The 15,298-nt window shown below is 49.4% G+C and overlaps 1 protein-coding gene across 1 annotated transcript; it reads right to left on the bottom strand.

The window, feature by feature from the left end:
- Positions 1 to 420: 420 nt before the first annotated feature.
- Positions 421 to 10,611, bottom strand: GABARAPL1 (GABA type A receptor associated protein like 1). The gene is made up of 4 exons (XM_004621753.2): positions 10,222 to 10,611; positions 4,249 to 4,327; positions 2,856 to 2,974; positions 421 to 1,833 (listed from the first exon to the last, which is right to left on the bottom strand). The coding sequence occupies exons 1-4, from the start codon at positions 10,309 to 10,311 to the stop codon at positions 1,768 to 1,770; spliced, it is 354 nt and encodes a 117-aa protein (XP_004621810.1). The 5' UTR covers positions 10,312 to 10,611; the 3' UTR covers positions 421 to 1,767.
- Positions 10,612 to 15,298: the final 4,687 nt, after the last annotated feature.

The following is a 15,298-nucleotide window of genomic DNA, read 5'->3' as shown; positions in this document are numbered from 1 at the left end:
ACTCCCGTCTGCAGCATAGAGAAACGCAGGAGGTAGCAGCAAGGGCGGGATCTGCCAAGGAGCAGATCTCACGGACCCACCGCCGGGAAACGCGGCACTGCACACCTCCACATTCGCCGGGGGGATGCTGAGTCCTGAGCACTTCAGGGCGGAGGCTTGGTAGTAAGACACCTCCACCCCCTTCCTCCCCCCCGACTTTGTGCCGGGGGGGGGGGGGGTGGGGTGGGCTCCATCCCAGCGCCACGAAATCAATAAATAACGCGTAGAGGCAGCGTGTCTGTCTGACCATCTGCGAGCGTTCTTTCCTCCCAGCCACCCCCACCCCCACGCTTGGGTTTTCTGCTCCAGCTCCATCTGCCATGGATCGCAGGGGCCGCTAAATTAAAAAAAAAAAAAAAGGCAACGCCGCAGGACCCGGGCTGGGTTTTCCAAGTATGCAATAATTTTATTTTCCTTGGCCTGACAGCATTGACTTCATTATACAGGAACCTGCCGCGGACGCAACGGACACACAGCGTCCCCCCCGCCCCCCTCTGTGTGAACCCCTTTTTCCTTGAGCAGAGATGAATGGAAATGTCGCGCCCGTGTGCGATTCCTGCGCCCCACCCCCGCCCCTGCCATACCCCCCACATCAAGTGAAAAAAATGATCAAAATCATCAGAATCCCCTGAATTACTGGGGTGTGGTCGGGGGGTTGGGGGAAGGCATTCCTCTTCAACTTGCCTAACTAGCAGCTGCGGTAAAAGAAAAAAATCACAAGAGGGAAGCAGCTGGCCATCAATTAGCGTTTCTGTGCGTATGAGACAGAAGGGAAAACATCGAGGGGGGGTTGGGAGGGGGGGAAGCAGCGAAAATTCTGGGTTGGGGGGAGGTGGGGCCCAGACTAAATCAGCTGGACCCCATACCTGCCCTCTCCTACCGAGGAGATGTTTGTCCCTCTCCAGGGACGTTTGGACGAGGCTGGAGCAGTGGCCGCAGCCTGGGCTGGGTCGTGGTTGAGGCTCCTTCCGGGCCCAGGTGGGTGCGGAGGGAAAGGCCTGCAGGGAGCCAGCAGGCTAGACAGAGGTGCTCAATACTGAGTGGACTCCAGTCGAAAGCTGCCCAAAACCATCTTCCTAACCATAAACATCCCTCGGGCCTGGTCCCGGGTTTCCCCAGGGCTCAGAGAGCGCCGTGGAAACACGACGGTCTCCAATGCCCCCTCCCCACGCCAGCGCGGTACCATGATGTTCGTGTGGGAGTTTTTTATTTTTATTTTTTTGAATGAGACGAGGGGGAGTGAGTGTACGGATGGGAGAGATCAGGGCTCAGAATGCCTTAGCGACGCGTCCAGTTGGTCCCCGAGTATGGTCCCCTCTCTGGAGTCCTAAAACACTCCCAACCCCTTTTCTCTACCGGGCGTGTGCCAATTAGACGGAGAAAGGGGAAACGATTGGTGGTCCGCAATTATCTCTGGCCCCAACCTGCCCTCCGCCTGCCTCTTCCACGAAATCCCAGCCACACTGAGAGTCTGAGCCGCCCTCCCGCCTGGCAACGCCAACCTCACAGCTCTGTCGTGACCCGCCTTCTCCCTGGGCCGAGGAAGCAGGGAAATCTATCAATGGAGCATGTAAAAATATGATGACGTGTGTGCGGTGTAGTGTTTCCAGATGTCTTCACCTTCTGTCTCCTCCATGGTGGGAGCCCCCCTCTCGTCCCCCAAGTCCCACACACCCCCCTTCTCTCCCCCCGAGTCCAGGTGCTCCCAATCTGCCGGGCTTCTGCCACTCACTTCCCGTAGACGCTCTCATCACTGTAGGCCACGTACAGAAAATAGTCTTCCTCGTGGTTGTCCTACGGAGAGAGACGAGAGCAAGGGTTGGGAGGACACAGTCAGTGGTGGGCTCTAGATTCTAAACCTCACCGGGTCTTGCAAAGTTTTGGGTATCGAAGTTGACGCACGTTCCCAGAAAACGCACAATCTTTCATGGAAAAACGTCATAGTCTGAAGGGCGGGAATGTGGCTACAGTTTGGGTCTAGCTCTAAAGAAGCTCTTTCAGGCAAAAGGAAAACGTACATACACACTGGAATATATATACTAACGGGGGAATATATGTTACGGAAGGAAAGATCGCACAATTCATTCCCAAGGCATAATCAGAAGCAGTTCCAGAAGTGACATCACGGAGTAATATATTTGCAATCTTGGGTGATAAAAAAGACACAATCCTTTACTGTACTTTCTCATTAGATTTCGAGAGCTAACTATCTAAACCAAAAAACGATTCTCTTCAACAGAAACTTATCTCTTAAAAAAAAAATTGTTTTATGGGGGCTGGAGCGATAGCACAGAGGGTAGGGCGTTTGCCTTGCACGTGGTCAACCCGGGTTCGATTCCCAGCATCCCATATGGTCCCCTGAGCACCACCAGGAGTGATTCCTGAGTGCATGAGCCAGGAGTAACCCCTGTGCATCGCCAGGTGTGACCCAAAAAGCAAAAAATAAAAAAAAAAAAATTTTAAAATTGTTTTAAATGGATCGATTTCAAATATCTGCCTCAACTGAACAATTCATTTCACTTGGATTTTTTTTCCCATCAGGAACCATTTCAGGCTGTTTCAAAGCAGAGGATCCAGTATTAAAGCACTGCGGGAGGTCTGAGAATGAATTCACATACATAGCACCCAAAGGTCCGCTGAACCCTGAAAGGACAAGTGATATCTAATCTGAGAGAGCTTCACTCAGCCGCAAGTCAGAGAGCCTCAGAAAACAACACCTTCTGCCCCACTTCCCAGGTGTCTTATCAACAGGCCTGGAACAAAAGCCAGAGAAGGCCAGACGGGCCGGGCCGGGATTGTCGGGGCTGGGCCATTACCTCATACAGCTGGCCCATGGTCGCGCTCGTGGGAGGGATAGTGTTGTTGACAAAGAAGAAGAGGGCGTCCTCCGGTCTCAGGTGGATCCTCTTCCGGATTAAAAAGTAGAACTGGCCAACTGGATAGAGGAGAAAGATTGGAGAAAAGGCAGGCAAAAATGAGGAAAACAAAGGATTAACAGGAGGATTAGCACGGAAAAAAAAAAAAATCCTGCAGCACCTGTTCCCTTGAAAGTTCCCAGCTGTATTTAGCAGCAGGACTGTGCCAACAATGCCGGAAAGGTTTTCATCCATAATGTGAACACCCAAAGAAGCCGGGATATCCCCATAGCCCCAGCGACGGGCCCGAGGGCTTGATCCCTCAATCATTCCCCTACCTTACTCTTGGACCTCATGCTAGCCACTTAAAAGCCTGAGACAGCTTTAAGGGAACATAATTTGCATATTCAGACCACATAGTTGGTCCCAGATGTACCAGACCAAAACATTCCCGTCACTGTCTGTGTGTCTGGAATGCACTTCCCTCCTGCTTCTCACCCAGGGACAAACCAGTGATGGATGTGTAGGGCAAGGTCATCTAGACCCTGGTCATCTTAGCAGCTCACTCATTTCAGCGTTTCAGCAATGAGTGGGGGTCAATGGTCTGCCTTTTACAGAACTTTCTGGAAAAAAGTTCTTGAGGCTGATATTCAAATCTAGGAATTCTGGAACAAATGTAACTCTTAGTGTCTGTCCAGTGGCACCTGGATACTGCGATTATTCCAGAAAGGAGCAGGGTGGGACACGGACATGTTCTCTGTCATGCCAAAAAAGAGCTGCAAAATGCATTACCCCAAATCTAGCACTTAAGGGAACAAGGCATTGAGCCACGACTCTCTAAAATGTGATTGTCCCAAGAAATTAGCTTGGATTTCCCTTTGGAATAAATGTATGTCACAATCACAAAGCTGAACTTGAACTGCTTTCTGTGACGGATTATCAGATCCCCCTTTCCATGTCTGGTACCTTGCCTTTCTAAACTCAAGAAAAAATACTGATTAAAAAATCCTTAAGTGGGGCTGGAGCGATAGCACAGCGGGTAGGGCGTTTGCCTTGCACGCGGCCGACCCAGGTTCGATTCCCGGCATCCCATATGGTCCCCTGAGCACCACCAGGAGTAATTCCTGAGTGCAGAGCCAGAAGTAACCCCTGTGCATCGCCGGGTGTGACCCAAAAAGAAAAAAAAAAAAAATCCTTAAGAAACCCAGTGATGGAAAAAAAATGAGCATGTCACCACCTTTTAATCATGGAACTTTCTGGAGAATCATACTCTTCAATTCTATTGCCTCTCTCCCAATCCAACACAAGCAGGAAGGGTCAGCCATGGAAAGGCCGAGTAGGAAAAGTGCCTTACCAGTGAGGTCAGAGGGCACCAGGTACTTCCTCTTGTCCAGATCAGGCACCCTGGCTTTCGGGGCCTTTTCCACGATCACCTGGGGAGGGAGAACAGAAATGAAAACTGTAGAATCCACCAGCATTAGTTTCCTTCCATACCCTATAGTTACCCTACTGAAGTTGTCTAGACTTGCCCCCAAATCTTTTCTACTTTTTAATTCCCTTTTTTTCCTTACCAAAATACATGGGCCATGGGCTTTCCTAGAAAGGGAATGATTTTTTTTTTTTATTTTAATTGCATGCGGCCGACCCTAGTTCGATTCCTCCATCCCTCTCAGAGAGCCGGGCAAGCTACCCAGAGTATCCCGCCCGTACGGCAGAGCCTGGCAAGCTACCCGTGGCGTATTCCATATGCCAAAAATAGTAACAACAAGTCTCACAATGGAGACGTTACTGGTGCCCGCTCGAGCAAATTGATGAACAATGGGATTACAGTGCTATAGTGCAGTGCTAATTAAAAGATAAATGAGAAGGCATTGGATGAAAAATAAAGAGAACCTAGATTTTAAGTTATTATATATTATCTCATGTAGATTCACAAAAGGCAGTTACTTTTTGGTATTTATCTAGAGCATAATAAAACTTTTCACAGATGATGTGAGAACGTTTTGGTATTATTTATTCCTTCCTTTTATGTCATTTATTGAGGAGAGTACGGCGTAAATTTTACATTTGGTCAAAATTTTCAAGTCACTGCAAAATGTTTGTTCAAGGAGCTGTTTTCACTAAGCGACCAAAGTGCATGCTACTATCATAAGTCAATAATAATCATCTGTCAGAATTTTAAGATTTCCAATGCATACATTAAATATTTAATACTTAAAAGTTTCATATTAATCAAATATTCCTGTAATAAAAAAACTGAAGATGTAGAAAGTCAAGATCTTTATTATACATATATATTTAAAAACTACTCGAATTTTAAACTCAATTTTATTTATTTTTGGTTTTTTGGGTCATACCTAGCGATGCTCAGTGATTACTCCTGGCTCTGCACTCAGGAATCACTCCTGGCAGTGCTCAGGAGAACCATATGGGATGTAGAGAATCCAACCCATGTCGGCCACGTGCAGGGCAAATACCCTATCTACTATCACTCCGGCCTCTTAAACTCAATTTAAATAAAGTCAAGTTATTACCAAAATATCGGTATTAGCATACATTTATGGCTGGAACGATAGCACAGTGAGTAGGGTGTTTGCCTTGCATGTGGCAGACTCAGGTTCGATTCCTCCATCCCTCTGGGAGAGCCCGGCAAGCTACTGAGTATCCCGCCACACGGCAGAGCCTGGCAAGCTACCCGTGGCTTATTTGATATGCCAAAAACAGTAACAAGTCTCACAATGGAGACATTACTGGTGCCGCTCGAGCAAATCAAAGAACAACGGGACTACAGCGCTACAATTATTGTGATATTTTACAATTCAGGACAACTTGGATGGAGCCAGAGGTTATCACAGTCAGAAAGTAAGGTGAGAGAGAAGGGTAAGTACCAACGACCTCACCATCTGATACTACCTATGCCCATGTTTTCTATCTCTCTGTACCAGATGGTACTGGGAGAAGGGGCTGTTGTGTGAAAGGGGGATTGAGCAGTGACATAAGGACAGTCGCTGGGCCTCCTAGTCACTTTGTTGATGTTAAGCTGCAGAAACTGAATCTACCAGGACAGTTTGCCTGCCTTAGATCAATTTTAACATTTATCAAGACCACATGTTAACACTCCTGTAACCATGTGACCTCAGCTATAATAATCATCCATTAAAATATTGCAGTTAACACTCGGAAATAAAATACAAGTTGCCAAATAAAAGAAAATACAATCGCTCTAGGCAGAAGAAATAAATGGCAAGTAGGGAAAAGTTAAGGAAGCAGAGCTAAATAAAACATGCCCAAGTATCCCTCCTCCAGAGCTGTGTGACTTCAACTGGTCACAGACCCTCTCTGAACTTCAGCATTCCAGTGAGTCAAAGGAAGCTGATCCCAACTCTTCTTTCAGGAAGCCATGGTACAGGCCTGGCCAACGGGAGTCAGGCATGAAACATCTCTGTGAAGATGCGTCAACTCTAAAGACATCTCTGAACAGGAAGGCATGACTCTGAGAGGGAAAGGTTTGAGGCTTTCCAAGTGATGGGGGGCAGATCTTGAAAAGCTCATCTTACACGTGTGGAGACAAAGGATTCTGCATACGGAAACCGGAGGGACATGGCCACACTCAAAATTTTAAAACGGGGGCCGGAGAGACAACACAGTGGGTAAGGCGCTTGCCTCACACAGGTTTGCCCCGACCCATGTTTGATTGGCGGCACCACATATACCCCCTCCAGCCCTGTCAGGAGGATCCCTGAGCACAGGGCCAGGAGCAGGCCCTGAGTACTGCTGGGGCTTAAAACCAAACCCAGAACAACAACATTTTATTATTTTTTGCTTTTTGGGTCACACCCGGCGATGCACAGGGGTTACTCCTGGCTCTGCATTCAGGAATTACCCCTGGCGGTGCTCAGGGGACCATATGGGATGCTGGGAATCAACCCGGGTCAGCCGCATGCAAGGCAAACAAACACCCTCCCCGCTGTGCTATTGCACCAGCCCCCAACAAAATTTTTTTATACAAACAAAAACTTTTTTTTTTCCTCCAAAATAAATGCTAGGCTAAAAGACAGTATACGCCCCTCAAGGCAGAAACATATTAAAATCAGAAATGAAAAAAGGCACAATTAAGAAGGGCCCAACATTCAGGAGCAACAGGAAGTGGCAGGTTGATAAGACCTAAAGAAGGTTACAGGGACTTCACATAAGGCGGCTAATACAGAGGAGCACAAAGGGTGGAAACGGAAAAGCAGCACAGAGTGAAGCTGACTGCAAAAATAAGACCAAGGAAGGATGTGGAAAGAATCAAGGGGGGGGCAGGGGGAATCCACCCCCTTCGCTTTATCCTTAGGTGGTTCCAAGGCTCTCAGCGCCAGCCCTCCCTTACGCTGGGCCTCGGCCAGGACTCTGCCTGTTCGGTTGGTTCTCAGTTTTCCTCATCTGTGAAATGTGGCCAATCGCTCCAGGGGGTGCTCACAGAACCTGAGAAAGGGCCAATCGATTCCTCAAAGTTTCCTGCTGTGTGGCAGGGCTTCAAGACACGGGCGCTCTGGACTCCCAGATCCCATTCTCCTGAATCATGACATGTGGCCGCTCAGCGAGGCTTCTGCAAAGTGGTGAGCAATCAGGAAATCCTTCCAGCGCCCACTCCTGCTGAATGGACACTGGGGTCCAGCTGGAAAGGCCTTGTGAGGCCACCGACTGGAACTTTTTCTGCAGAGGGCACATTAGCCCAGGAAGATTAAAAGTCCCTGCCAGAGCTGGAAGTAAATCTCAGACAACAGAAGCAAGCTCTTCTTCCCATCACGATTTAAAAAATAAAATAAAATCATAGTCTGAGCACATTAAGAAGCTCTTGGAAGACTTTTAGAGTTAAAAGTATTTTTTTGTGGGTTTTTTTTTTTCTTTTTGGCTTTTGGGGTTACTCCCAGTGATGCACAGGGGTTACTCCTGGCTCTGCACTCAGGAATTACTCCTGGCGGTGCTCGGGGGACCATACGGGATGCTGGAAATCGAACCCAGGTCAGTCATTTGCATGCAGGGCAAACGCCCTACGTCCTGTACTACTGCTGCAGCCACTAAAAGTATTTTTTAAAAAATCAACATCAGGAGGAACCTGGACACGGGAGTGCTGGTCATAATGGCTTCAAATTAACCACAGAACTCAAAAACTTAACAGCAAACAAGAAGCAGGAATAGACTAGGGAGGGGGAATATAAGGCAATATTCTGGGTCCATGTGCAGGAACCGTGGAAATGAGAAAGGCTTTTAAAGAGAAACATGGGAGTCGTAACACAATTTGGGAACACGCAGAGCTAAGAGAGCAAAGCTTGAGGCTGAGTCACAAATTCTGAGCAGATGAGCAGATGACAGCTTGCTGGGTCTCTCTCTACAGCCATGCTACCTGGAATTCAAGGGTGACAACACCTAACAGGGCAAGGCACACAGTCCACTTTTTTTTTTTTTGCTTTTTGGGTCACACCCAGCGATGCTCAGGGGTTACTCCTGGCTTTGCACTCAGGAATTACTCCTGGCAGTGCTTGGGGGACCATATGGGATGCCGGGGATCGAACCCAGGTTGGCTGCGTGCAAGGCAAATGCCCTACCCGCTGTGCTATCACTCAGGCCCCCAACACACAGTCCACTTTTAATTCATTCATTCTATTCAAGGAAACGGTGTGAGAAATGGAGAACCTTCGAGTAAGGCCTGAAGGGCCCAAATGCCAGGGCCTGAATCCTCTCTGGGCAATATAATAATAGCAACTTAAAATCTTTAAAATTACTTCAGTTCTCCGGGCTTCCAGTCTGTGGGGTGGGCATTGTAACGGTGCAAGAATGAAGTGCAGGATATGGAAACAATCAAAGTTGAGAGCTGATTATGATTATTATTTTATCTTTTATCTGAGATTAAAAAAAAATAAAAAGGAGGGCTGGGGAGGGAGGGGCGATGTTCAGGCCCCTCTCTCTGGAGAGCAGGGAAGGAACTTGTGCCCGCTTCCCCAGAGGGTAGAGCAGTTAGCTCTCCTGGGGACCACGACTCTAGTTAGGGTGCAACCCTTGGGGAATAAAACAGACCGAATTTAGGGCCTCCTCTTCCTCACAGGAAAAGGACTGTAAGGTTTCTACTGCTGGCTGAAATCCAGGGTTGCTCTGTTAACCGAGCACTGGAGAAGAGCCCAGAGAGCTTAGTTGCAATTCCTTTACCTGTCAATTAAAGGGACGATTTATACTCAAGTGCCTGCCTGAAGAGAAAAGATCACACAAAAAATTAAAAAATAAAAATTAAAAAATTAATAATAATATAAAAGTCTCTGCTCCATTTCCCACACCCAATGGTGGCGATTTTCTCCATCCCTGGAAATCTTCAGCCTTTCCAACTGGTCTATATCAGAGGAGAAAAAAATAAATAAATAAACGTGCAAGGGGCAGGGAGGGGGTTGGGGCAGCTGGTCAAACACCCGGATGCAGAAAGCCCTCTTACTCCTTCTCTCCTGCGCCCCTGCACCGCGCACACTAGTTTTACATGCATCATCCAGGGTCTAAGCGAGAGAGACCACCTCGACCCTCCCAGACTGTGTCCAGGTTCAGGCTGGGCAGCAGAATTAAGTAGCAGAGCAAGGCCGGTTGCCCTCCCTTCCCCAACCCCCCCCCCCCCCCGCCCCACGCGCCCCCCGGAGCCCAGAATGAGGCAATCGGGCTGTTGCGCAGAGAATGTGACCTTGTTTTCTGGGCCAGGCCAGGCCCGACGTGGCGCCCCGCGCGCCCTTCCTAATCCCAAATACTGCAAGAATTTACTAGCTTCCGAGCTTCCTCCGACCTCCTGCGCAGGAGGAGCCAAAGTCAACTCCCTAGATGAAGGAAGCAGAAGCTGCAGGCCGGGATCTCAGTGATCTCAGTGGGGGGGGGGGGGGGGGCGGTGGTCCCCTTTCTTCCCACCTAAGCCCCGCCAAGAATTTCCCCTGCGATCCTCGAGCCTGCAGACTCATGCGTGCTCCCCACTGAATCATCCCCGCGCAGAAGGACCACATCCAGAGCACATCCCAACCCACACAGCTGCCGAATTCCGCTGAGTCACCCCAGCACGTAGGCTCCAGGGATGCGGCCGGCTCCGAGAGGGGGGCCCGGGCCCCGGGGAAGCGGCTCTCCAAAGACCCACGGTCACATCCCAGTCCGGCTCTCGCGGGGGCCAGGGCGTGGGCGATTCCAACACTGTCGAGGGTTTTCCCCTCTTGCACGGGCTCAGAGGGCCCCCCCGCCCAACCTCTGATGCCCGGGACCCCACCCCACCCCCACCCCTCCCCACTCCCGCCAGGGTCCCCTTCCCCGCGCCCACGGCACTCACAGGGACCCTGTCCGGATATTTCTTCCGGATCTTCTCGCCTTCCTTTTTCCGATACTCAAAAGGATGATCCTCCTTGTACTGGAACTTCATGGTGGAGCGCAGGATTTCTGAGATTCTCCCCCCACCGGCGGGGCCTGCCTGGCTCGCAGCAACGCGCGCGCCGCTCCCGTCTCGCTCCCGACCTGCAAATGTGCAAGCGGCTGCACGATCGCGGGCAGAAGGAAGAGGGTCGGCTCCCGGCGCGAGGCTGCAGGGCAGAGCTCGCACGCAGAAAGGCTGTCTCGGGGCGGCAGGTCGAGAGAGAGAGAGAGAGAGAGAGAGAGAGAGAGAGAGAGAACACCGGGGACGGGCAGGTGGAGAAATCCCAGCGGCGTCCCCGAGCGCTGGAAACACAAAAACAAGCCTGGAGGCGCGTAGGTGCCGTGACGTCGACAGGCCCCGCCCACGCCCCGCCCACGCCCCGCCCCCGGAGCGCTGCACCGCGGCGGAGAGGGGGAGAGGCGGCCTCGGGGTGACCCTAACTAAGCGCTTTTCTAAAATAAAGATCCACCCGCTCCCACAATCCATGCAGGCACAGACCCGTATGGCTTGTCTTTGTATTCTTACTGGGCCAGAAAATGAGGTTAAACGCCAGAAACACAAATATTTTCAAAGGGATCTTCCCCCTCTTTCACTGTCCTTTGGTAGCGCCCCAAAAAAACAAACACAAGGACGAAACAAAATCCATCTTTTTCTCCAGCTGGTGAGCGTTTTTTTTTTTTTTTTTTTTTTTTTGGTGGCGGGGGAAAAGAGAGAACGGGCGTCTTGGGATTCCCCTGGCCCCCGCAGCCTGGCCCCGTGCTTGCGTGACGCCCTTTGCTCCCGCTGGGGCGCCCGCCCCGGGAACCTCGAGTCCCCGGCCGGCTCCCTAGGAGCCTGACCTCTCCTGCACCGCGTTGGCGTCACCGTGTTTGGGTGCGCGCTGCACCCTTTGCTCCCCGAGCAGCGACCTCCACGGAGCGTGACTCAGGAATTTGGACGGTGTCGAAGGCGCAGGGCACGCGGTGTGCGGTCCGGGGTCGCAGGGGGGGGTGAGACCTGCCAGCCTGCCAGGGACTTGACCCGTGTCCGAATTCAGACATGATCCACTTTCCCCTGCAAAACTCCTAAGGTGGACTTGGCGTCGGGCAAAGACAAAGTAACTGTATTTACGTGACTGATTCAGTCGTTCCCAAACAGCCTTTTAAAATATATAGGTTTTTTTTTTTAAGGGTAAAAAGAAAAAGATGTATAGAGCTAGTTTGGTGAAGTGTCTGTAAAGAATATTATGTCCACTGGTGAAGGGATGGATGTTGCAACACTATGTAGGAGTCTCGGTCAGGGATAATTTAGTAACTTCTAATTCAAGGAGATCCAATGAAAATAAAAAGAAGGGCCGGAGCGATAGCACAACGGGTAGGGCAGGGCGTTTGCCTGCCTGGGTTCAAACCCCCGCATCCCATATGGTTCCCCCAGCACCGCCAGGAGTAATTCCTGAGTGCAGAGCCAGGAGTAACCCCTGAGCATCGCCGGGTGTGACCCCCCCCGAAATAATAAAATTAAATTTAAAAGAAGTACATTAAAGAGAAAATAAAAAAGAAAAATTATGGTTTAGGGTAGCTAAACAATAACCACATAAAAATTATCACCTGCAAAGCGGGCAGAAGGTTGATCTAGGTAATACTGTCCCCTCTCTATCCCACCTCACACATCCCAGCCTTCCACTTAAGAATCAAAGGCCTGTCCTGCCTCTAACTCTTGGAAGAAATTCCAAAGACCACTGGGGAGAATAAAAGAAAAAATGAAAGATGGGAAAGGGAAAGGGTTCCTTGGCACTCCATAGGGGTCCCGGGAATTTTGAAAAATGTCTGAGATAACCACTCCATTTTCTTTTGTAAAAGCTCAGCGTCTCTAATGATAAAGACATAACCCATAAAATATAAAAGAATCTAGTTTCCTTTTGTTGTTGTTTTCAGTTGGGGTTGGTGGGTGGGGGCTGGGGGTACACCCAACTGTGCTCAGGTATTACTCCTGACTGTGACCAGGAATCACTTCCTGGCTGACTTTGGGAAGCTGATTGGGTAGCAGGGATCCAACACAGTCAGGGGATGCAGAAGCAAAGCTGGACAGTCAGTACCTCCCTCCAGCCTCCTAAGATTGATTTTTAAAACAAGGGACTTGAATTGTCTAGTCCTGCTTCCTGGGTTTAAGATTTTTCTTCTGGGCATCTTTCAATTTTTATATATGAAAACCCAAGAATTGTTTTTTAAATCATGTTGTTTATTTTTTATTTCCTGGCCTTATTTTCAGAATGAAAATGGCTTAACTAATTCAGTTTCACTCATTTTAAGTTTGAACCAAAAGTGGTCCAGGGAGCTCTTTGCAATCCGTTGAGAACAGGAAGTTACAGGAAGATTAATACTTTCAGTGCTTTATTTTCTAACCAAATGCCCTTGAGAGTGACCACAGCTAATGAAAATGCTGCTTTTAGCTTTTAAAACATCTTGGCACTAGGACAATCTATATATGAAACATAAATTGGATATGAAATCTTGGTTAATATTTCTATCCCCAGTTTCTTTTTTCTAAATATTAGTACTATATCTTAGAATACTGCCTATTTTCACACTGTAAACCTGTTTTCCTCAACTTAACACTTGAAAAACTACACAAAAGCTAATTTTATAAGCTACCACATTCAGATCACTCTATCACTCTAACACTGTCATCCCGTTGTTCATTGATTGGCTCGAGCAGGCGCCAGTAATGTCTCCATTCGTCCCCACCCTGAGATTTTAGCAGCCTCTCCTTACTCGTTTTTCCCAACGATTAGAGGCTCTTTTCAGAATCAGGGGAATGAGCCCTGTTATTGTTACTGTATTTGGCATATCAAATACGCCACGGGGAGCTTGCTCCAGCTGGGCTGGTGCGATAACACAGCGGGTAGGGCGTTTGCTGACCCGGGTTCGATTCCTTCGTCCCTCTTAGAGAGCCTGGCAGGCTACCAAGAGTATCCCGCCCACATGGCAAGCTACTCCTGGCGTACTCTATATGCCAAAAATAGTAACAACAAGTCTTACAATGGAGACGTTACTGGTGCCTGCTCGAGCAAATCAATGAACAACTGGACGACAGTGCTACAGTGCAGTGCTACCCAGTGCTAACGATGTAGGCTGGTAGATTAGGGAATCCCCCTCTCCCCCATACACACACATCACGACAATGAAACTTCTGGGAAGTGATGAAGCCACCAGTCCTAAATCTGTGGATACAGAAAGCAAGACCTTGTAAGACCTTCCCAACAGCAGACCCTCAGGAGACTGGACCCCTCCCTACATAAAGGCCTGAAGGAAATTCCTGGAGAAACTCCAGTCCTGCCTTTAATCTGATTAACCCTCAGCTAGCCCAGACCAGAGAAGGCTGAACCCACCCTCAGAGAGAAGATCCAGCAGGAACAAAGGTCAGCAAAAAGAGTTTTCAAGAAGGATCATCAATCACTCCTAAGGCCTCCCCTTTACCGCTACCCTAACGAAGGACTCTTACCTAGCTAGAAAGCCCCATGTGGGAGCAGCTTGGAAAAACCCTATGAAAGCCACCTTGAACAAAGAAGGGTGCGCGTATGCTGCCTGAGCCCATGAGCTGCTTGTGCCCATGTGCCCGAGCACATGTGTGTCGGGGCTCTCTCTGCCCCCGGTTCTAGAAGCCCGTGTTCTCTCTCGAGTGTGTTTTTCTCTCTCTGTCTCTGTCTCTGTCTCTCTGTCTCTCTGCCTCTCTGTCTCTGTCTGTCTGTCTCTCTCTCTCACTTATTCTCCTTCCAAAACCCTCTAAATAAAACCTGTTTTACTTCACTGCTCATCTACTCCTGAAATTCTTTTCTGCAAGGCAAGGCAAGAACCAGCTAATCCTGGATCCCAGCGGGGCAGAGGGAGGTGGGAGAAAGTGACCATCTCTCTCCTTCCCGTCTCACATAAGCCACCCGTGGGGGCCCACGGACTTCACTTCGATGGAAGAAATGAGACACAGGTTATGAGAAGAACTGAAATGTATATTACTAACTGAAGGTGTCAATCTGAAAAGACGACCCAGTGTGATTCCAATAATAGGACATTTTGGAAAAAGCAAACTATGGCCACCGCGGTATTTCAGGGTTACCAAGTATGTTGCGTTTGCATGGACATGAGGACTTTTAGAACAGTAAAACACTCTCTCTGATGACAGAGTGCTGGGTCCAGGTCATGACACGTTTGCCTGAAAGTGGGCTTCTTCCTGAGCTCGTGGGTGCTTGAGAATTGCATGACAGATTTTCATAGGAAACTCAGCTGTGTCAGAAGCGAAAGTGTATCGTACAGTTCAAGTACGTGGGTGTGGACGCCTCGTGCACAGTCTTTCGTCCTGTCTCTTGCCCTCTGCTTGTCTCTCTATGAGATGAGCCAGGTCTTTCCTTACTCGACTCTACTAGGGTAACACACTAGACGTGGAATCTGCAGCCGGAGCCCTGTCCCGTGTCCCTTTGCTGGGGCCTGCTACTCTGGGGTCTGTCTCTGGGTCTCTCTAGGACCAAACTCTCAGCTTTCTGACCCCTCGGCTTCCCTTCGCCAGCTCCGGCCACGTGCTGTGAATGGGATCCCAGATCTGACCATCTGCCTGGACATGTGATGGGCCAAAGAACTTCCACTGCCTGGCCTGGTGCTCCCCTTCCGCTCCATCTTCTACCCCCCAGCTACCCAGTACTAATTTTGATGGGATAAAAAGAACCATTAGGGGGGCTGGAGCGATAGCACAGCGAGTGGGGTGTTTGCCTTGCACGCGGTCAACCTGGGTTCAATTCCCAGCATCCCATATAGTCCCCTGAGCACCGCCAGGAGTAATTCCTGAGTGCAGAGCCAGGAGTAACCCCTGTGCATCGCCAGGTGTGACCCAAAAAAGCAAAAAAAAAAAAAAAAAAAAACATTAGGTTAACTAGTTTACCTAGAGCTCCACCCTCCCACTCCCACTGACTGTATGCCCTTGGTATATTCAATACCAAGACTGGACCCTGATTTCAACGGCAGAATTGGGG

The sequence above is a fragment of the Sorex araneus genome, chromosome 10 (genome assembly GCF_027595985.1).
Source record: "Sorex araneus isolate mSorAra2 chromosome 10, mSorAra2.pri, whole genome shotgun sequence".
Lineage (NCBI taxonomy): Eukaryota > Metazoa > Chordata > Mammalia > Eulipotyphla > Soricidae > Sorex > Sorex araneus.
This window is presented reverse-complemented; position numbering and strand designations above follow the sequence as displayed.